Raw genomic sequence first — 23,086 nt, forward strand, 5'->3', positions numbered from 1 at the left:
AGGGAAGAATTACCCATTTTCAAGTGCATTCTATGTAGAATATTACTATAATCTCCCAGTCATTAATGAAATTTATGTTTGTCATCCTCTCAGGGCAGGACAATCACAAAACAGAGGTGAACAGCTGAGACATAGCAGCAAAATATACCTGGTGTCCCTTGACAAATGGCTGAGCAATACATCCCAGCCCAGTGAAGTACCACTACAGTAAATATATGCAAATATACATTAAATCACATTATATAAATTTAAATAATATGATTTAGGTACATTTATATAGAGGACAGAACTTATTTAGAGTTGTATGTTATCATAGGAACTAGAAAGGAAGTCCATGGGGAAAAAAAAAAAAAGGTAGTTTAATTAAGGGAAAACCACAGCTGTAATAAGGAGAAAAGTCAGCAAGGAAAGACAGGGAACCTGCCTCTGGAGATTGCAGTTCCTGAAGAATATGCATTATCTTCCCTTCCCATCTACAACACCTTCACGATGGAAGTGACCACTATATCCATTTATTCTACCTAGGAATTTCAGGAGGAAAAGGGACAGGGAAACACGCTTGGAGCATTAAACAGCAACATGAACAGGCTCATGAGTTTTAAAGATTTTGTTTTCCGTGGAATTAAAGGAAGCTCTTATGTGCTTCTGCATTCCATTACTGTTTGCAATGCATGCATAACATATTTACGATTCATTTTGCTCACTGAACACCTTTATGATGTGACCATTTTTTGTTTTTATAGTCCATAAAGGAGCACAGCTCATTTTATAGACTAAGCAGAAGCATGTTTTCTAAGTTACTATTGTTCAGACTAGATATGATTAAGAGAAGTCACCAAACAACTGAAATGGACAGAGTTATGAAAGAAAAACTACGTCCTGTCATCTAATTGACACTTCTTTTAAACATATGTACCTATTTTTGATTCAGTAAAATTTTATTTCAGTTAAGAATTAAGAAACTCTGATATAGTTATTGGTTTTTTTCTAACCTAAAAAGCTTTTCAGTTCCCTAACATTTTCTCAAACTCACTTTTTGGTCTGCAAGTTGTTCAACTGGACTCAAAGTTCTGGAGAAAGCGTGGTCTAACAGAAAAACCTCTCATCTCACAACTAGATCACATAGCCAAATCCACAGTTTCTCTTCCAGTAATCACTTTCTCAAAAACAAACAAACAAACAAAAAACACACCCCAAAAAAAGACCAAACAGACAAACAAACAAACCCATTCCAGGTATTATTCCTGAAGAAGCTGTATTCTCTTTGAGAAGATGGCAAGCCTCATGGTAAAACTGACTAATGTGGCCTTTTTCCCCCCCCGATGATGAAACTAGCTTTTGAAGACTTTCATGTTTTGCAAGCTTTACTTCAGATAATGTTTTGAAACCAAGAAAATCATGACAGCCTTCACAAAAAGTAGTTGTCAGAAAGCACACAATAGGAGGAAGAAATAGCAGAAGCCACTAACTTTAACGTATCATGTAAACATCTATTACCATCAGCTATTGCATCAGAGTAACAGAACATAAAAGAAGACATTTCTATAATATATAGATATGTTTCTGAAGGAAAACAAATTAGTTCTTCAGAGGAAACAAACTGAAAGGAGGTTCCTAATCCAGCCTGTGAGCAAGTGAGAATGAAACAGAGGTAAGACTCTTCTACTAGAAAGTTTTTTTCTCTGGAAAAGTTCAGAGACTGTTGTTGAGCTTTGAAGAGAGTAAAGTAAGTTTACTGTGAGAAGATACAAGAAACAGGCCTGCAGCTACAGGATTTTGTTAAGTTTTACATAGTATACATCTCCTAAATAAAGAAATGGTCCTCAAGGGTCTTTAACACTTCCCAGGTTCTTTCTGAAGACAGCTGGGAAAAGAATGGATGACACTGACAGAAACAGACTTGGGCTGGGTCTGTCCCATCTCTCTAGTTCCCTTGTTACCCCTCTCCTAGACAGATTCATAGTAGACAGAAAAGCAGAAAAACATAATTAACTGACCTACTGTTGTCACGGTGCATAAGAACAACAACAACAACAAAAAAAGTAAGTTGAGGGACCCCTATGGATAGCAGAGGCAATATACAAAAGGAAACAGCTTCATACAGAAAGGAGTGTTTCAGCTCAAACACTCAGCTCCCTTCTTTTGACACATTCCAGGAGGCCAAACAACCAATTGCAACCAAAGCCTGCTGGATATATTAAAAATAATGCATGCATTTCAGCTTCATCGTCCATTCAGGGACTTCTCAACGTTAGTCTTACTGGTTTCAATTTAACTGTGCTCCCAGCTGGTAACACACACCCAGAACCATTTTCCAAAATATGTTATAATTTCATATGTACAGCCTCAAATATATTAAGTGAAAGCACTTTACAGTTTTACTGGTTTTATCCTAAAAAATACTGTAACAGACTTTCATGTTAGTACATGCAAGCTAACTTAGATTGGATGGTCTAGATTCCTTAAAATATACGGAGCATGAGACTAGCAGTAAAAACTACTGGGGTTTTGATTATCTTAATCAAGATATAGGAGAATGATATCTACAACTCAATAAAGACTGTAAAGGAAGTAACAAGCTAAAAACCAAACAAGATTTTAAGACATACAAAACCAAGACTAAACAATAATGTCATCATACTGCAAAGTGCAGTGGTGAATATTTTCTCCAGTACTATGGAGAATTATGAAAAATTAAGAATTATTCAGAAGAGAAAAATCATAGAAAATTAAGGTTATGGCAAGAGTAAAAGGAATAACTGGGATTATTCAGCTGTTTTTTTTCCCCAGACACATAAGAGTGTATGTAAAAAAGCATTAAAACCACTAAATATTTTATAATGGCAACTGACAGAATTAAGGATAAATTGTGCAGCCTGAGTTATGCCTAACTTATTTATCCATGTGTATATCACAAAATCTTTATTTATATTTCAGCTTTATTGCCTGATCTCCAGGTTAAAAGTTCACCTTCATAAAGAAAGCTCTCTCTTTTTTTTTAAATATATTGTTTAATAAGACATATTCTACTAGTTATTTGAAAACTTTAACCAAGTGAGCTGGAGTGCTAAAGCAAGTGGGCTTGAGTGTTACTGGAAAGTTCTAGATTTCTGTGGATGAAAAGGACTAGATGGATTTTTTAAGTCTTCAGTCAAAAAAACCTTAATATATAAAACAGGCAAAATGTTAAGCACATCCACTGAGAATTCATGAAAGTATTTTTATATACAAATACAGTGAAAATAAGAAAATAATAAGGACACAATTATTAGACAAGAAGAAATAAGATTAAACACATATAAATACCCATCGACAGAGATACTGAAAACAACTGTAACAACTGCAAATAAAGGCCTACAAGATCCAGTATAAAGCCAGCAAATATCATGAAAGCTTACAAAAATTATTTTTTTTCCAGAGCACTACTGAAAAAGTAGTACTAGATTTCAAACTATTTACAAATCTAGGTAAACATGGACTTCCAAAGCTTACACTGTCATGACCAAGTTTTTCTATCTTTGAAGACACTAAGGCACTTTCCATGCCCTCTACAGCCTGTATAACGTTACATCAAAGTCTCTTCCTTCTTTCTCCATGCCTATCTCCAACACTGCAAAAGAAATCTCCAGTTTCCACCCTCCTTTATTCCTTGCCAGGAGACCCAAATTAGTATAGTCTGCATTTTAACATTCTTTCAGAGTTGTCATCAAGACACCTTTTTGAACGGACACTCTGATTCTGCACCTTCCTGCACTATTTTCTCCCAATTTTAGGTCAAATGCAAGGCTGTCCTGGCCCTTCCTTCCAACTATAATTATTACTAGCACTTGGAGAAAGAAAAAAAATTAAGACACAGGTATGGATAGATTGATAACTCCCAACTTCTGTTACTTATCATTCATGATGTATAGATCTTTTTCTTATCTTACATTAATCACAGGCTTTCTAAAGTAAGGTAATTCAATTCATTTACTCTGTCCTTGCACTGAGGCTGCTTGCAGGCGTATACTCTTACCAACCTCACTGCCATGCTGTAATTGTTCTGATCCTACAATATTTTTTGAGAGGGAGAGAGTAAACCTGCAGCATTCAAGGTGCAAGTATACCATGGATATACACTAAGGCGTTATGTTGTTTTCTATTTTGTTTTTGTGCTTCCCCCACTGCACTAGTAATTCAAAATCCTTCCTTCCTCTTTCAAAATGCTGAATGGTAAACTATTTTCAGAGAACTCCTCAAAATAATTCTCATACCTTCTTCCTCATGAGTATTAGTTAATTAAGGGCATACAAATGTACATGCATACTTTTGGAGTTTGCCATTAGTCTCCTGCACATGGATTACTTCTTATTTATTGACAATTTCACCAATTTCACCTACCATTTTATTATCCAATACAGCCTTTTGTAAGCAATCTTAAAAACAAACCAAACCAATCTACAGGTCTTATTAATCAGTTTTACAGTTCAACATCCAGGGCAGTTATGTACTCTGTTCACTTTGAAGGCAGGCAGATTTAAGTGATCAGATACATGCCACTTCTTTGTAGTGAGCAACCAAGAGTTCCATTTCCTCACTAGTCAGACTACCAGCCTGTCTTCCATCAGATTGCCTGTTTGGAGCATTATTTTTCCAAAGGCCCATAAAACCATGATATTATGTCAGCAAAATGTTCTTCTATGAGTTCATACAATAATCTAGATGATTTATTGCTCAGAACCTAAACAGAGACTGGCACACAACCCCTCTGAAACAGACTGAGACTACAAAGACTATCACAGCATAGTTCAGTATATTACAGTGGTTTCCGAAACAAGAAAGCAATATTTTCAACAAAGTTTATGACCTTAATTTGAAAATGCAACCATTCTGCTTAAACTTAGAAAACCCCTTCTTCCCTGCTCTAGAGGTTTTTCCAAAGCCAAGTTGATTTAACTGTGATTTCTGATGATGTGCAGACAAGCCTTCAACTACAGATACACTAAAAGAGACTTAAGAGTTCTCTGTAGTATTTCAGTCTCTCCACTGAGTACTACCTGAAGTTTTCTTACCAAATGTTTTTCATCAGCTTTTGTCAGCAAGTCACTAGCCTACAACTGCTGGAGGACGTGGTTCACGAAAGTGACAGGAATGACACCGAGCTGACTGCATGCAAGTAATCTATGTTTTAATTGGTGCTGCTTTAGTGTTCTCCAATATGCGTTGTGTAGCTTTGTTTTCATGCTTTTCACTGCAAGACCATCATGCACTCAAAAATACTATATGAGGCTAAAAAAAACATATATATCTGCACTTCAAAACCCAGCTCACTAACATACCAGTTATTCAACAGTCAATGATACAAACATGTATTCTTGATTTATGGGAGCAACACTACAAATTAAGCGTATGAAGCACTGACATCCACTCCAGTCCTCAGAACATCTTCAGTTGACTGTGAAACTTTTAAAAAAGTATTCTCTCTTTGAGTATTTTTTCAAGTATTCTATATTGCTAGCTATCCTCATCACTAAATTTATCTTCTCCTTTGGACTGGTTTCATAGTTGGTGAAAATATTTTTTAACCAAACTGCAATTCACCATCAAGTATTAAACGAACAGATCAATCTGCATGTTGTTGAGCCAGAGTTATATTTTCAACTGTACCAGTATCTGCTTAAGCAAGCTTGGAAGGGAAGCACAACATAGACTAATAAAGCATTCTACAATTAAAAAAAAAAAAAGAATTTGATGAATTGTCAAGCTATATGCTGTTCTAATCTTTTATTTCCTGTGCTTCACCTCAACTTCAGTGAATTTAAAGTGCTTAAAAACTCCTCACATTCAAGTGAATTAAAATATGCACACAATGAAGCTAAGAGTGCTTTAAAATATATGTATAGTAACATTTTAATGTTCAGATTTTCTGGAGATGAATTGAAAGGTAATGATGGCTGCAGTCTCTCACTGGTATCAAGATATTATCAGTTCTCAGTTAAACAAATCCAGTCCAACTCAGACCTTCAAGAATGCTTCTGTCAAAAGTTCTGCTGACATATACAGGTAGGTAATGAAACAATTTATATTATATTTTTAGTCAACAATATCAAGCACATTAAAAAAAAAAAAGAAAATCAAGCATGAGAAAAGAAAGCCTCTCATTGATTTTACCAGGGGTTTGATAAAACACAGTCTACTCAATATGACTAAAGTACTGTCCACAATATTAAGACCATAAAAATTCAAAATAGCAAGGTAGTTCGTTTCTCTCTATGAAGGCCAGTGAACACAACTGTACACACATAAAAGGCTTTTGATTTTTGCCTGTGAAGTTATTATTTTGAATTTTTTTTTTTTCCTAAATAACCAGATTTGGCATCCTGTGTCAAAGAAACCTCAATATCTTAGCCTTAAAGGGTTTGATCATATTAACCCGTCAGTAAGTTCTATAGCCAAGTATCAACCACTAATTGGTCCCTTCCCTACAGACTTTGCCAAGAAGACTGCACTGTGTAAGGAGGATCTGACAAAATTAAGATTTAACTATCTGAAATAAAAGGCACCAGAGAACACGTATTTACTCTGTTTCTTCCAAATTTCAGGAGTATTTCACCTTCATGTTACCACCTACTGATGCCTCCCTCTTTTCTGCTATTGCAATGTGTATTCCTAATGTATTTTTAAAAAAAGTTAAATTTCCACAAGAAAATTATCTATTTTGATAAATTTGTGGGTATAAATGAGAAACACTTTTAGGATCAGAAATATTAGTGTTTTTTTCAGTTAATTAGAACTCTGATTACTAGAAAAAAGAGCACCTTAAAATCTATATAGAATTCTAAATTAATGCCAGATACAGTGATCTATAAATATTGTTTGCCCTGTGGTTTTAAGTTCATACTTGTCTTCAACGTTTTTTGAAATACAGATAGCTCAAAACATATAATACAGCATTTGAATATCAAGCTTCACTTGCCCTTATGCCTATGTTATATCTGAGAGTCTGAAATGGAGAAATGGACCAGTAACCCAAACAGTGAAACTGAGAGCTAAAACACACTGGTTTAATGTCTTTACATATTATGAGAACTAAACCAGCAACTGCCCAGAAATAATGAATTTTAAAAACAACTACACAAATTTAGCACAACTTATGTGTATATAAATCGTAATGTTGTCTTCAATTCCTTTATTATACCTTCTCCAGCATTCATTAATCATACTTATAGATCTGACTGGTTGGTTGGCTTATCAATATGACTTTTCACACCTTATAAAACATGGTCATATTAGACACACAGAGTATTTCTAGTAAGCATATCTGACGTTTTAATATTGACATGAATAAAGACTTGCTTCTTTGATGGGCATTTTTCAATTTGATAATACCATTCATTACAAATTGGCTTTTACTTCTTTCCCCCACATAAAGGCCTTGGGGCAAGCAGGATTATTCCCATATCACATATATACAAAAATCTAAGTCCCGAACACTGCTGTGCTTGCAGTGTCCAATTTTTTTTTCAAGAATGCATGGTATCTGGTAAGCATTTTGCCATGCTTTGAGGGGAGTCCCCATAGGTTCAAGTAGCACTTAAAAATAATAAGCATTTATACAAACAAAACCAGGTTTCTGAAGCTGGGATACCAATAAATGAGAAATATATAACTTCTGAATACATTGTTCTAGGATAAGATGACTAGTCCATGATTAAATAGAAATTTTGGCAGAAGTCTGTTTTCCAGAGTGACATTTCATTTCATAATAAGCCATCCTTTTCTCTCACCATAATCTCCTGCCTTTCTATGTTTTCCAAATTCAGCAATACTTAAGTGCTTCACAATACAGCTTTGACTCCCCACCCATAATAAATGATACATCCTTCACACTAAATGAGGTAATATACACTTGAAAATCTAGCGTACGATCAAGTTAAACTATAAAAACAAACAAACAAACAAAGACTTCTATCACATCTATTGTGGACAAGACTAATCTTGATTTTCAAGATTCTGAATGTTTTAACTTTGTTATGAACTTCTGTTATGGCTTGTTTTGTTTTTCTCCAAAAAAGGAATCTACAGAGAATACATCTCCCTTACTCTAATAAGCCTCCACTGAGTGGACAGAATTTTGTGTTTGTTTCTCCCTTCCCTCCTGCAGGCTTGTCTCGTGCTAAAAGTTTCACAACAACAGCAGAAATATAAGACACATTATGTATCTTCCAATTTTTTGTCTTGCTCCAAAGGATAAGCCACTAAACACTCTTCTCAAAGATTACAGGCAAAGCAATTGATTTCCTCCTAAACTCAACCAGAAAACTAACAAAATTAAACTGATTAAAATACTTACTAAAATGCCAAAATTCTTAAAAAACAAAAATAAATTCCTCGCAAACCGCAACCAGATACCTAACAGAGAAAATGTCTAAAACTGACAAATTAGATAATTACAGAAGGTACATGCAATCTTGACCAAATATTGATATTTGTATTCATGCTTAATTATCCTCGTTATCTCTTTTTTCATTTTAGTAACACATTCTGCAGATTCTTCCTGCCTTACCCTGCTCTACATCCAAACTTTATCGTTCTCCTTGACACTCTTTATATATAAACATTCACAGCTCCCACAGTATATGTTCACTTCTATTATGCATGAAAACGGAGCCAACAAGAGCCATAAGGTTTTATGGAAACCTAAGGATCTTTGTTCCATTATTAAGCCTGCCAGAAAAACATATGCAGCAAGTTAGCACAAACCATTTCATGCACAAGTTCTATTTATAAAACAATTCTTCTACCCTAGCTACCCAGTGTAATACATATTTTGTCATCATAGATACAAGTACTGCTTTCTCTCAAACAATGAAATGAAAAACAAGAGATGGCATCTTTCTCTACCACATAATACAAATGACCAAGCTTTATAACTCAAAAATTGCCAAGTTAGGAAGAGAACTTAATGTACATTAGATGTAAGTATAATATGTACAACTAACATAATCAAACACAGAACGAGCGTCAGAACTTCACCAAGGTCATTCGTTCAGAAAAAATAGAAAATTTGGTACTTTAAAACTGGAATTCAAGAGATCATCGAGGCTGAGGAAGAAGGGAAAGGAAGGAAGGAGGGAGGGAAGAAGGCAGGCAGACAGGCACCCACACCACACAAACCACCACCACAAACATGCCAACCAATGAAGAAAAAAAATCCACAAATCTCAAATCCTACTCCCTACTCAATATGATACTTATCTAACAGAAAATAAATCATTTTCCTCTGCTACAAATTCAAATAAAATGGGAACTATCTCATCATGCATGGAAGAAGGTTTTTTATTAAATATACTGTTCATAATCTTCAGCTGTATGATACAGCTGAAAAAAAAAATTCATCCTATTCTCTATGCAGCAACACTTATCATTCAGGGGAAAAAAAGCACTTCTACTTCAAATATCATCACATTTTCTCACTGAGTTAGTTTCAGATTGCTGAACATTCTGAAATATTACTTTATGGACACAGCAAGAGCTCAAAATACAAGTAGTTTTGGCATTGTAAATCCTCTTACCTGCCTCCCTCGTTCCAGACTCAAAACCAGACAAAATCACTGTATTTTTAAATTGTCACCAGTAATGTTGGCTAATTAAACAAGGTGCCAAGCTAAGTCAAATTGACATTTGCAATACAAATTGAATGAAACAAACCCAATTCGATTTATCTGTTACAACACACATATTAGAATAAGAAGGGTACAGTCTTAATAATCTTCATAGGGACTAATGATTTTCCCAAAAGTACTTCTAAGATGCAATAAAGATGACATCTGGTATTTTTGGTTAACCATTTAAAATCAGAGTTATTTTTAAAGAAAACATATGCGTCATAAAACAGTTTTACCAAAATGTAATACTCTTCAGCTGGCTATACTTTTATAGCTCTTAGAAAAATATATTGTTAAGTGTCACAACAAATTATGACAAATATGCTTCCACGTTTAAGTGTTTTACAACATCAGATGGGAAGCTACTGACTTCTCATGGTTTACCACATTATCTCAGAAAACCAAAATGAAAAGTAACTTCCTGTGTAATTCTTTTGAAAGATTAACAATAGCACAGATACTGTAGATATGTCTCTATTTTACATATTGATCAGTATACCCAGTAATCACAAAACTGTAATTTTCACCTATTAAATTCAGCAATGAATTTGAACAATCAAACACAGTAAGTTAAACAGGGGATAGTGAGCTACACATCAGAGATGTTCTCACTCTTCAAAAGTACTCCTCTGAATGAAAGAACTAGGAAAATATCATCAACATCCAGTGGAGAAACCATCGCTACACATGCTGTGTAATAAAAATAGTAAAAAGTAACTAAAAACTACTATTTTCCCATTAATAAGAAGTTCAGTTACCTTTACCATACCTTTATCTGCTGTCTTCTAAGCATCGCAAGTTCCCTCATATCTCGGAATGGCTGCAGTAAGTATTGGTAGAGCTCCGTGGTGGCTTCTGCAAGACTACTGTAGGCTTCATCTTCCATTTGATACAATTCAAGAAGCTCAACCATGCTTTCTGTGTTCTTATGTTTTTCCAGAAGCTGTAGAAGAAGTGACGATTTCAGTGAACATGTTCAAACATTTCTGCTAAAAGTGACAGTCATTTAAAAAACTTTTCTTAACCCATCCTCTCCCACAAAATCATCTCTTAGACCAAAAAAAAACCCAATCAAACAAACAAAACCAAAAAAAATACAGGAAAAAAAACAAAACAAAAACACATACACACACACACACAAAAAGCACAAACAAACAAACAAAAAAAACAACACATGAAACCAACAACAAAAAAATCAAAACAAACAAAACATACTCCCCACCCACACCTTGAATTTAGCCAGTCAAGTATGAGCATAGCTTTGATAACCTCAACTCAAAATGTGCAGCACTCATTGATTTTTGGCTTCCCAAAATTTCTGGAAGGTAATGGTATGAGCACAAAGCACAAAAAGCAACTTAGAAGAATCTGTAGGTTAGTAAACACATATGCTACTTCACTAATTTACCACTTTCAGGTATGGAGAAGGGGAAGGAGTGATAGGAAAGGAGCCAAAATAGGAGAAGTCATATTCTGATCTTTCCAAGTTTTTTTGTGTCCTCTTTTTTTTGTTTTTCCCCCTCCTCTTCTCCTATCAGTACACTGGACCCACACAGCCCCGTTATATCCGTGCAGCTTCAGACAAACACAAAAATCTACACAAAACAAAACAGTGATCTGCATTTCTGGTAACTTTGCCTTATACTTAATGATTTTACCCTAGACAGTTTATGCATGAAATTTCAAATGCACTAAGTTTCCATTAATTTAGATTTTTTTTTTTTTAGAATGGAAATTATTTAAGTATTTTAAGTTTAAAAAATGAAGTTTTAATTCATATAAGAAAGCACAACAAATTCTGTCCATTCCTTCCTTTAGTTCTTACAAAGCCGAAAATTCATCTGTTTGTATAAATTTGCTACAATGTATGTTTCTAATTTATATGCTTGTTTCGCATCTATTTTGGGCATTTGCCTGGGCAGACCTCACATGCTGCTGGAAATCTTTTACTGTTTCTAAAAAAAATATTCATCTGTTTAAAAAAGCCTAATCTCATACATACATGAGGAGTTCTTGATGCATTTAAAAATACAAGATTATCAGAAATTAATTCCCCTCTTATATAATTTTTAAAGTCAAAGTCTCTTGTCCTTGATATGGTCATCTCCAAAGGATATATTCACAGTCCAAGTCTATTTAAACTTAACAAAGATTAGGAACACCACGGAGTAAGTACATCATATCATCTATCCGTTCATTCAAGTTGGATGCCAAGCCTACATGAAATATTCTCAGTATACTGAACTCCATGAAGTGTTACAACTACAAGACAAAACAAAGGGAACTGTAGATCAAAACTGAAGATTTGATCAACAGCCCTTGGGAGTCTCGTCCATTTATATCCCAGGACAGCCAAGAGAAAGAAGTCTTGATTACCATACTGTCTACTCAGTTTGCTCCATTACATATATACTACTATGCTGTGTTTCAGTTACCTGACCAGATAAGAAAAATCTTCTCTTCATAATCTAAATTTTGTTTCTGAAGATCCCCCAAACTCTACCTAGGCTTTCTTTGAAGCACTAAAGATCAGGCAAGATTAGAGAGAGGATGCAGAGCAGAATGCAGAATGGCTTGTAGTAGCTTTATTTATATGTTTAGCATTAAAATGATGATCAGATGAGAAGCCAGGAAGAGCTTTCCCTCAACAAGGCTTAGCAGAGATGAAAGGTCTCGGAGAGATGGTGCAGAACTGATGTGACATTCCTCAGAAGCATAAGGCAACTTGTTGCATTACATAAACAGTTTCACCTGGGCAATTGTTCCTATTGCAAGGTCATTTGCTATCCCCTTCTGCTGTCTTGCAGTAGCATGCAATATTTTGTGCTATTTGAGCTCTCACTGAGAGTACCGGGTATCACAGTATCACAGTATGTTTGGGATTGGAAGGGACCTTGAAAGATCATCTAGTCCAATCCCCCTCCTGGAGCAGAAACGTCTAGGTGAGGTCGCACAGGAATGCGTCCAGGCGGGCTTTGAATGTCTCCAGAGTAGGAGACTCCACAACCTCCCTGGGCAGCCTGTTCCAGTGTCTGTCACCCTCACTGAGAAGAAGTTTTTTCTCAAATTTAAGTGAATCCTCCTATGTTCCAGCTTGATCCCATTGCCCCTTGTCCTATCATTGTTTGCCACTGAGAAGAGCCTGGCTCCATTCTCATGGCACTCACCCTTTATATATTTATAAACATTAATAAGGTCACCCCTCAGTCTCCTCTTCTCCAAACTAAAGAGACCCAGCTCCCTCAGCCTTTCTTCATAAGGGAGGTATTCCCCTCCCTTAATCATCTTTGTTGCCCTACGCTGGACTCTCTCCAGCAGTTCCCTGTCCTTCTTTAACCGAGGGGCCCAGAACTGGACACAATATTCCAGATGGGGTCTCACCAGGGCGGAGTAGAGGGGAAGGTGGACCTCTCTCGATCTACTGACCACCCCCCTTCTAATACACCCGAGGATGCCATTGGCCTTCCTGGCCACAAGGGCACAGTGCTGGCTCATGGTCATCCTGTTGTTCACCAGGACCCCCAGGTCCCTTTCCCCTACACTGTTCTCTAATACGTAATTTCCCAACCTCTACTGGAACCTGGGGTTGTTCCTGCCCAGATGCAGGACTCTACACTTTCCCTTGTTAAATTTCATCAGGTTATTTCCCGCCCAACTCTCCAGCCTGTCCAGGTCCTGCTGGATGGCAGCACAGCCTTCTGGCGTGGTTTCTGGCTTCCGCCTGTAAAACTGACATTTTATGAACTTTCAGGATTAAACACACATAACCTAACCTGCAATTCAGAAGTCATCTCAGATGCTCTTGGGTTTGAGTCCTAATTCCCTATGGATTTCATGCATTATTCCAGCCCACTAGCTATATTAACCATGTACTCTATAAATCCACTTTCTTTCTCAGCAACTCTTGAGTGTTGCTAGTGCCTAAAAATAGTTGCCATCTTCAAGCCTCCTCCTACTTCCCCTGGGCATTATCAGAAAACCCTCTGGCAGTTCCAAAGCTGTAATTACCCCTCTGTCAAGGTACTGAAAAACCAAACCTTTTGTCTCAAGCCACCCAATGCAAGAAGGGTCTCTATTATTAGCAGCAGCTCTACAGCACACTGTAATGTTAATTTCCTTTTAGTTCCTTAGACTATTAGTATCGTCTTATCAAATAAACTCATATATTTGTTTCATTGTGACACCCTACTATTCTACTAAGGTACAAATCCTTGAAAGCAACAAAAAATTACAAAAATTAGAGAAAACTTATCACCATTTAAAGGAGAATCTTAAGTAATCTTATTCCAGGAACAGAACAATATAATGCAGGGGCATTTTTTCTCCTTTACAGACCACTCTTAAGACCTGTTTAATACTTCCAATACTCTGGAAGACAGTCACAACTTTGCAGAAGTTGGAGTGAAAGCACCATGAAATTAAGGACCATTTCCATTTTATGACCACCAGTATAGCACACAGACATCTTAAGGACAAGAAAAGCAAGAATCTACTTATAATTAGTTGGTTGTTCAGTGAAAATCATGTTCATCACTGGAAATGGTAGGGATAAAGTAATGAATTTTTATCACATTCCTTCCATACAGAAGACAAATAAATGGGTATCATTTCAAGGTCTCGTCCACATACAGTTCCATTTGGTTTGCTGCTGGAGCTACCCCAATCCTAAACCTAATGCTCAACTCCTTCAGAAATACAAAACTCGCAATAAAAAAATACAAGTGAGATCAGGATATTCATACAGAATATCTAAGTTATTAAATTATTAGCACAAGGTTAGCAACCATTTTTCCTTCCTAAGGCAATGATATACAGAGTCCATTCCCTGTGCCTAATGAAGACCTTCCTGAAAGAAAATGGTGATGAAATTTTATTTAAACTGTAGTTGCCAGAAAAGACAAACCAAAATATGAAAACTGATTTAGAAACTGAAGAGTATCACCTTACTTGGTTTGTAGCAAAGACCAAAGAGCTGTTGAATAGAGATATGGAGGGCAGTATAGTGGACAGGGACCTGGGGGTCCTGGTGGACAGCAGGATGACCATGAGCCAGCACTCTGCTAAGTCGGCTGTGTAGAGGGCATCTCCCACTTTGCTCTATAAGCAGTCTGATGGAAGCTTCCTGTTTTGGATCAAAGTCAGCTGAAGCATTTTTTTTAGCTGGCTGCCATCCAGGCAGTGTTCAGACTATCAGATAACAATAATGCTGGGTCTAGCACAGAATCCACTGAATTAATAATGTCATAAGGCAAACCAGGCCCTCCATAGACTCACAGGTAGTTCAACTGTGTATGTTCCAATTTTTGCACAAGAAGTACCTAGACAATACACTATATTAGAAACATGAAAATTCACCTAATATCTTATTTACTATGGAGACATTGGTTAAGCTGTCTGGATGCCTAAACCAACCTGGTACCTTAAAACCATGCAGTTTTCAAGGTGTTAGCATAAAATACATGAACAATTTTTGTGGTCTGTTTTGTGGCCCACTCATGATTAATTCTCAGCACAGACATTCAGTGTTACTGTTCACTTACTTCAACAGCCTCAGTATGAATTTCTGACTTTCACAATTTTTTAATTATGTTATTTAAAGAAGTGGGTGGAGGAGGGCAGAGTAATATCCTGTACAGGCCTGACTAGTGCTATACCCATTGAATGCTGCATTTATTTTAAGAATCATGTTTCACAGATGTTACATTGTTCACAACTAAATGAATCCATATATTTTAGGCAACTATTATGCAGATAGACTCTAACCAGCAGGAAACACATTATTTTCAATTTAACAGCACATATATTTGAAGTATATAACAAGCATTATTTGTGTCTTCTGTATTTTTTAAAAAATATTTTGTCCATAAAGCTCTAAAAGCATTGCAGCAGACAGTGCAATTATGTGCGAATTGACCTCAGTTTGGAGTGTAATGCAAAGCTTGATTTAATAAGTGAAGAGTCAAGTCCTACATTTCCTTTGTTATTATTCCTAAAGCTTTCCTTGTTATTCATATTTTATTTTGTGTATTTTATAAAAGTATTGCATGACAGATGTGACAGAAATCCATTTTTAGCTAAAACAGACCCTATTTTTCAGTCCCTTCCTAAGCTTCTTCATATTTTTCAAAACAGTAATCACACAATACCCTATTTTCCTATTAATTTGGATTCTTGAAAGCCTGACAGTATTAGTTGCCATTTCCAGGACAAATTCTGAAGATTTTTAATTGAAGCAACATACTTAAGATCACAGGTAAAACTAAGGACAGTTGTTTTCAGAGAGGAGCACAGTAGTGTAGATAGAGTAGGTTTTAGATACTCTATCCTTTCCACTGAACAGCAGTCCTAAGAGTGAAACACCAGATCCTTCTGCTGCTACACTTGCATTAGCCTGCAACAAGCTTCAGACAAGTTCCAAAGAAGTTAAGTTCTAGAGTACATAAAATTTGGATGTGAGATTTTAGCAACTAAACTTAGGCTGCAATTTCTTGTATCAGAACGTACTTTAAATTGTTTCTATTCTCTTTTTAAGCTATCTTTAAAGAAACAAATTATTGTTAAAAGCCAACGCACTCCCACATGTCCTGCTAATAAGCAAAGTCCAAGCTACGTGAAATCTGTACTACACGCTAACTACTTTTCTCTCTCTTACACGCATGGTCCTGTATTTAGATGTCACCTGTTGTGGCTAGAAGATCAAGATTTGCAAGGACATTTAGTTTTCTGTTTGCATGGTTGCATTGTCATCAACAACCTTACTTTTGTAATATAAAAAGACTATTCGCATTATTGCAGCAGGTGAACGCCCCCAAAATGGACCAAAGACTGACACACCAATATAGATCTAAAATATATTTTACAATTGGGGCAGAAATCAGATATGTAAGAGACTACAAAGGATGGACACGGAGTTGGGACAGCATAAACAAATAAGGTAATACTGCCCAACATGAGCAGTGGCTGGAACCAGCACTACATCTGTCTGACCTCTTAAGATTAAAGGAAGATACAAAGAAGTGAGTTCCATATTAAACTTATCTAGAAATAACACTGTTTATAATTGGTACATAAAACAATCATCCACCTACTGAGTGGACAAAAAAGTCCAATTTTTTCAACTGAAAGACAGGAAATTCAGCTGAAGACAGGGAATTGGAAGTGTATGATGACACATTGCAAAAGTTATTGTCTGGATTATGGGGGAATTTTCTGAGGGGCTGTTTAGAGAAGGACTGGGCTAATTAAAATAATCAAACCAAATGCATACATAAAGCATCTAACAAAAAAGTTCAAAGGTTGCAGTTAATCTAAGAAACAAACAGCAAACACATACATACACAAAACAAAACCCCAAAAATATATTAGAAAGTAAAACACGGGGCGTTTAAAACACAAGAAATAAAAAGGAGCAATTCCATAAGATGTGTCTTCTAGGTCTCTGAATAGCTGCTCCTATCAAGTGAGCCACATTATTCTTCTTTAAACCCTGTTTAAAACAGTCTTCTACCTGCATGCAGACAGCCTGTGTACCTCAGTATATGTGCAGAGAGATGTACTGGGAGCAGGTGGCAAAGTTTCTGTAGCAGAGGTCTACAGAGGTGGATTCTGTGAGAAGATGTCAGAATCTAACCCTATATCCAACAGAGCCAATGCCAGCCAGCTCCAAGACAGGCCCACCATTGACCAAGGCTGAGCCCACCAGCAACAGTGGTAGCGCCTTTGGGATAACGTATTTCAGAAGGTGCACCGAAAACTGTTGTACAACAGCTGGGAGAGTGGACTGAGAATACATGAGCCACTGCTCTGCAGACACCCAGGACAGTGACGAAGGAGGGGGAGGAGGTGCTCCAGACACTAGAACAACCCATGATGAAGAGCATGGCTAGGGTGGCTCTGCCCTGGAGCCCATGGAGGTCCACGGTGGAGCAAATACCCACCTGCAGCCCATTGCCAGCTGAGGAAAACTGATAGAGCGGCTTGGTGGGCATCTGGCATCCAAGGTCAACCTGCTACACAATAGTACACCAGAAAGCTAAGACCAGCACATTGCAGATTGCCTGGCCTCTTTTAATTCATGTCAGTTATCTTTGTTTATACCTAGGTTAACAGCTCCTAGGACAGTAACAATTACTTTTGTGAAGTTCATTTACACTGCCTACCAAAGTGCACCTCATTGCAATACACTACATGTAATATAAGTCCATAGCAAAGGAAAAGAACTGAACTGGGTAAGAAAAACTTAAGCAGTATTTTAATGTAGCCAAGGGAGCCAAATCATTATTTCCATGTATGCATCATTACTGAACAATGCAGTTTCTCTCCTCCCACCCGATATTCTAAACAGAAATCTCAGCAGAACTGTATGTATATACATAGCTTGCTGGAATGTCACAAGGCTCAGGCTTGAAGCTGCCAACTCTGAAAACAATGTATTGCAGACCAGTTCTCTTCTGAAAGCTCAAGAGGGAGATGTTGACAATTAAAAATGATGCATCTCCTTTTCTGTAAACAAGACAAATATGTGTGACATCATGGTAAAGCTGCTTTTATTTTAAGACAGTACTCATCTGATCACACTAGCATACTGTGTGATGTGGTTGTGCCACTCCTGAGTTACACTCTAATGCCAAATGAGTGCCTATAAAAACAGGTACTTGTTTGAATTTACTGTATTACTTAGAATGGCACTGCCACAAATAAGCTACAGAAATCACATGGTTTGTATATTCTATTACTATTACATCTTTCTTTGCTATTCTATTAAACTGTCTTAATCTCAACCCACAAATTGTCTTTTTTTCATTTTCCTCCCCACCCCCCACAGGGTGGATGAGGAGAAAGAGGCTGCATGGTGCTTGGTTGCCAGCTGGAGTTAAACCACAACAATAGCAAACAAGGGCTAATTGCACATGAGTGCACATTGTGCAGGAGTGTTAGGCATTTTTTTTCTGCTATTAGTAACACAAAAGAAGTATTTACATTGTAATGTAATTGGATTAATAAAATAGATATGTTTACTGTATTTCAAAGTTATTATGGCACTCTGGGGCTCCCTCCTCTTGGAAAGGGGCAAAATAACTAAAAGATAAAATCATTTGTGAATCATTGATCAGTTGGAACATGGTAACACTGAACAAAAAGACTTCTCGGTAACACCTCACCCTGAAGGCTTGGCAAAGAGTTTATTTTATGCATCCTAATGAGTTCCAAGTAACTTTTTTCTGCAGAAGTCTGATTTTAAAAATTTTTTTTAAAAAATTTTTAAAAATCAACAAACACATGTGTGCACACAAAACACCAAAGCCAGAACACTAAGAACATACATTACATAAGTGTTCATGCTGTACCATTAGATACATTAACTTTTGGTCCACTGACCCTCTTGTGTGCTTCCGAACTATGCTATTAGTCAGACAAACACATTCAAGAGCTTCAAAACTGACAACTGTCTGAACAAACTAATATTTGCATACAATTAATACATTTACTTACCAGGTATTACAGTGCTACTCTTAAAACCCTTCTTTGTGCAAGGTTTGCAATTCCAGGACACAGGCCTAGTAAAATACCCACTCTGCTAAAGAGAAAATGTTCTTTTATGAAAATAAAGGTGAGAATTTGATTGGAAGAAAAAAAAAAACTAAGAGGTACAATCAATTTCACTTTCAAGTCAGCTCCTGTGAATCTTTATCAGCAGCACTGAATTAGTACTCTTACCAGTTTTACCAATGCATTTGGCATGGTAGCAGATACTCTCAAATGCACGGTAAATCTAACGTTAGACTTTCAAAAATCTAACTCAAAGTTGGTAAAGCATTGTGACAATACCAGATTCAAAGTACTAGTACATGTGAATTTACTTTTTAAAGCTGAGCTGACCTAATGACTTGCTTCTAAGAAAAGGAGATTCTGGATGCCATCCCCTCTTTCCTTCCAATTCCACCCCAGTTTCTTGTTCCTTCTGCTCTCAGGTGCTCTCTACCTCCACTGCACTGGCTTTGGTATTTCTCAGACCTTTCAATAAACTAACTGAGCGTCTGGCAGAAAGCTCTTTCTGTAGTTACTCTTGTATTAATTCACTGAGGTTTACTGAGTTGAATCACCATATCACAAGGACAAAGAACATAACAGGAATAAACACAAAGCTGAACCAGGGAGGGTGGGTGTGGACAGAAAGCTATAGGATTCACCCCTTTGAGCTCTAGAGCCCTAGCAAGGTGATCATCCAGTTCTTCAGCTCCCTTCAACAACATGGCTGATGAACAGCCTTTAAAACCTGGACATCAGCTGACAGCTAACTCAAATAGCCTTCTATGCAATTTCTCAAAGCTGGCAGAGCTCAACACTGTTTAAACCTTTACAACACCTTGCACAATGGTGAAATCATGGAAAGGCAGATCTAAGAAGGAAACAGCATTACAAATGACTAAATGCAATTTTTAAAGTTTCTAAGCTAACATAATTGGGTTTTTTAATTAGAAGTTCAATACAACATCCAAAATGCTCAACAGAAAGAATACATTTACAGCCCATGATTATGAACAAAAGGCTAAGTAAGATATCAAGAAATTATTGAAATGCTGTATCATTCACACGATTCTTCTTATTATTCTAATAGCAAATACCATGTAAATAACACGCTACTGAACTACTTTCATAACAGCACAATATTTCAGACAAAAGCAGACAAACATCAGTATCAAGTGAACACAGACTTGCATTCTGTGGTGTTACTCATTTGGGTCGGTTGTATCCCTGTTGTCATGGAGAAATGAAGGGGAAAGGATACACAGCTTTAATGTTATGGAGAAAAAAAATCTATGTGTGATAAAGCAGCATGATAAAACAAAGTTGAAATAATACAAACCATTTATCTATTAACTCAGATCTTCTAGAACAGCTCCAATACTGCAAGTAGTGTGGGATTTTTTTAAACTCCTCCCACATACTGATTTTTTGCTGAATTATACCACTCTAAAGTGATAGAATGGTACAATTTAAAATTCTGACATCTAATGATTATAAAGAAATACCACATTACTGAAGACTGAAGAATCTTGGCTCTGAGGCCAAGCTATTATTTGTAGAAAGACTATAAATTTTCAGAAACTTCTAAAACTGATCTACAGATTTTTGCCTCAGTAGTTTCACAACTGAATTAATACATTTGTTTATTCTTCTTTTTTAAAATTTCCTTAAAACAGATACAAAGCACACAGTGTTATTTAAACCTCATTTGCTTGTTTGTTCAAAAAAACAAACCCTAATCAAAGTCAGTTCTATTTTAAGCATGGGGTTCAATGAGAAAACACAAAGTGATTCCTTCTACTATAATAACCTAGGATTCTAAGTTATTGAAAAATCTTTAAAATCCTCCCTAAAGTATATCAAAATATGTCATGATGCAATGTTGTCACGTGAAAAGTTGTATTTCTACTAACTTGAGATGACCCACGTCAGTTGTCCACAAATCATCACAAACAAATGCTAATTGATTACTTAAACATTTTTTCAAAAGAAAAAAAGCCATCCAGTTTCCTCACACCAATATTATAGCATTTTTTCCAAAAGAAGGTAATATAAACATTCGTCTACAAATGTATTTTGTAAAGTATTATAACACTAGCATAAAATAAACAAAAATTTCCATTATCATTTATGAAATCAGAGGTACTCAATTCACTCTCAGGAAAAAATAAAAAGGTTGCTGAATGACTGGAAGTGTTTTCTAACACCTTTCCAGGAGCAACTTGTTGACAAAGTCCCCTAAGCATTTCCATTTTTTTCTGAATGGATGTTTGTCTGCCACATATGTAGTGACAAAAAAAAAAAAAAAAAAAACAAACCCACATATATTTTGTAAAAAATTTGGCAAAGTAGCAGATGTGGTTTACTTTTATTTCAGTAAAGCATTTGGCACAGTCTCCCACAGCATTCTCACAGCTAAACTGAGGAAGTGTGGTCTAGATGATCGGGTAGTGAGGTGAACTGTGAACTGGCTGAAGGAAAGAAGCCAGTAGGCTGTGCTGCCATCCAGAGACCTGGAGAGCCTGGAGAGTTGAGCAGGGAAAAATCTGATGAAATGTAACAAGGGCAAGTACAGAGTCTTGCATCTGGGCAGGAACAACCCCAGGTTCCAGTATAAGTTGGGGAATGACCTATTAGAAAGCAGTGTAGGGGACAGGGACCTGGGGGTCCTGGTGGACACCAGGATGACCATGAGCCAGCACTGTGCCCTGGTGGCCAAGAAGGCCAATGGCATCCTGGGGTGTATTAGAAGGGGGGTGGTTAGTAGGTCCAGAGAGGTTCTCCTCCCCCTGTACTCCGCCCTGGTGAGACCGCATCTGGAATATTGTGTCCAGTTCTGGGCCCCTCAGTTAAAGAAGAACAGGGAACTGCTGGAGAGAGTCCAGCGCAGAGCCATGAAGATGATGAAGGGAGTGGAGCATCTCCCTTCTGAGGACAGGCTGAGGGAGCTGGGTCTCTTTAGCCTGGAGGAGACTGAGGGGTGACCTCATTAATGCTTATAAATATGTAAAGGGTGAGTGTCACAAGGATGGAGCCAGGCTCTTCTCGGTGACAATCAATGATAAGACAAGTGGCAATGGGTACAAACTGGAACACAGGAGATTTCACTTAAATATGAGAAGAAACTTCTTCACAGTGAGGGTGACAGACACTGGAACAGGCTGCCCAGGGGGGTTGTGGAGCCTCCTTCTCTGCAGACATTCAAAACTCACCTGGACACCTTCCTGTGTAACCTCATCTGGGTGTTCCTGCTCCAGCGGGGGGATTGGACTGGATGATCTTTCGAGGTCCCTTCCAATCCCTAACATTCTGTGATTCTGTAACTTTTACTGCATAAATACCACAGAGATAAGATCTTATCAGTAATAGGTTTTTAACTGAAAGCAAACTCTGCCAAAATGTCTGCAATTGGTGAGCAGTCATATGCAGATATACCACCAGTATTCTATTTACATTTACCCTGAACAGCTCCAGATCACAAGTTTCAAAAATGGGCTTGATAGTGATGCTCTCTGCACATCTAAACACCTTTCTGCCTATGACCAGAAGAGTTAATCCAAAAGTATAATCCCAACTGCACTAATGAGCCTCTAACAAGGTTACTAATAGAAATGGAAAGAGTTGACAAGCAAGAGCTACTAAACAACGAAATACTTGTGGAGACTTTTCAACTTAACATCTACCACTGTGCGTTAAAATTCTTCATGAAGTTTTCAGACAAACCAATAACGGTTTATGTTTCAGGCCCAAATTCTTCAGAAAATTGAAAACAGGCAAGTTTCAACAACAAACTAATTCAAACAAAAACACATTTCCCTTAATAATTTATACAGCTTATGACTGGAAGATGCTATGTGATCATCCCATATCAGGCCTAACATATTTGGACTATTTTCTTTGGTTTCATAATC

The 23,086-nt window shown here is 36.9% G+C and overlaps 1 protein-coding gene across 1 annotated transcript in view; it reads right to left on the bottom strand.

Annotated features, from left to right (window-relative positions):
• Positions 1-23,086, bottom strand: part of JMY (junction mediating and regulatory protein, p53 cofactor) — a 77,654-nt gene that overhangs the window by 44,776 nt on the left and 9,792 nt on the right. The window contains exon 2 of the mRNA XM_065860267.2: positions 10,417-10,590. Within this exon, the coding sequence (XP_065716339.1) occupies positions 10,417-10,590 (174 nt within the window). The remainder of the gene's footprint in view (positions 1-10,416; positions 10,591-23,086) is intronic.

The sequence above is a fragment of the Patagioenas fasciata genome, chromosome Z (assembly GCF_037038585.1).
Source record: "Patagioenas fasciata isolate bPatFas1 chromosome Z, bPatFas1.hap1, whole genome shotgun sequence".
Taxonomy (NCBI): Eukaryota; Metazoa; Chordata; class Aves; order Columbiformes; family Columbidae; genus Patagioenas; species Patagioenas fasciata.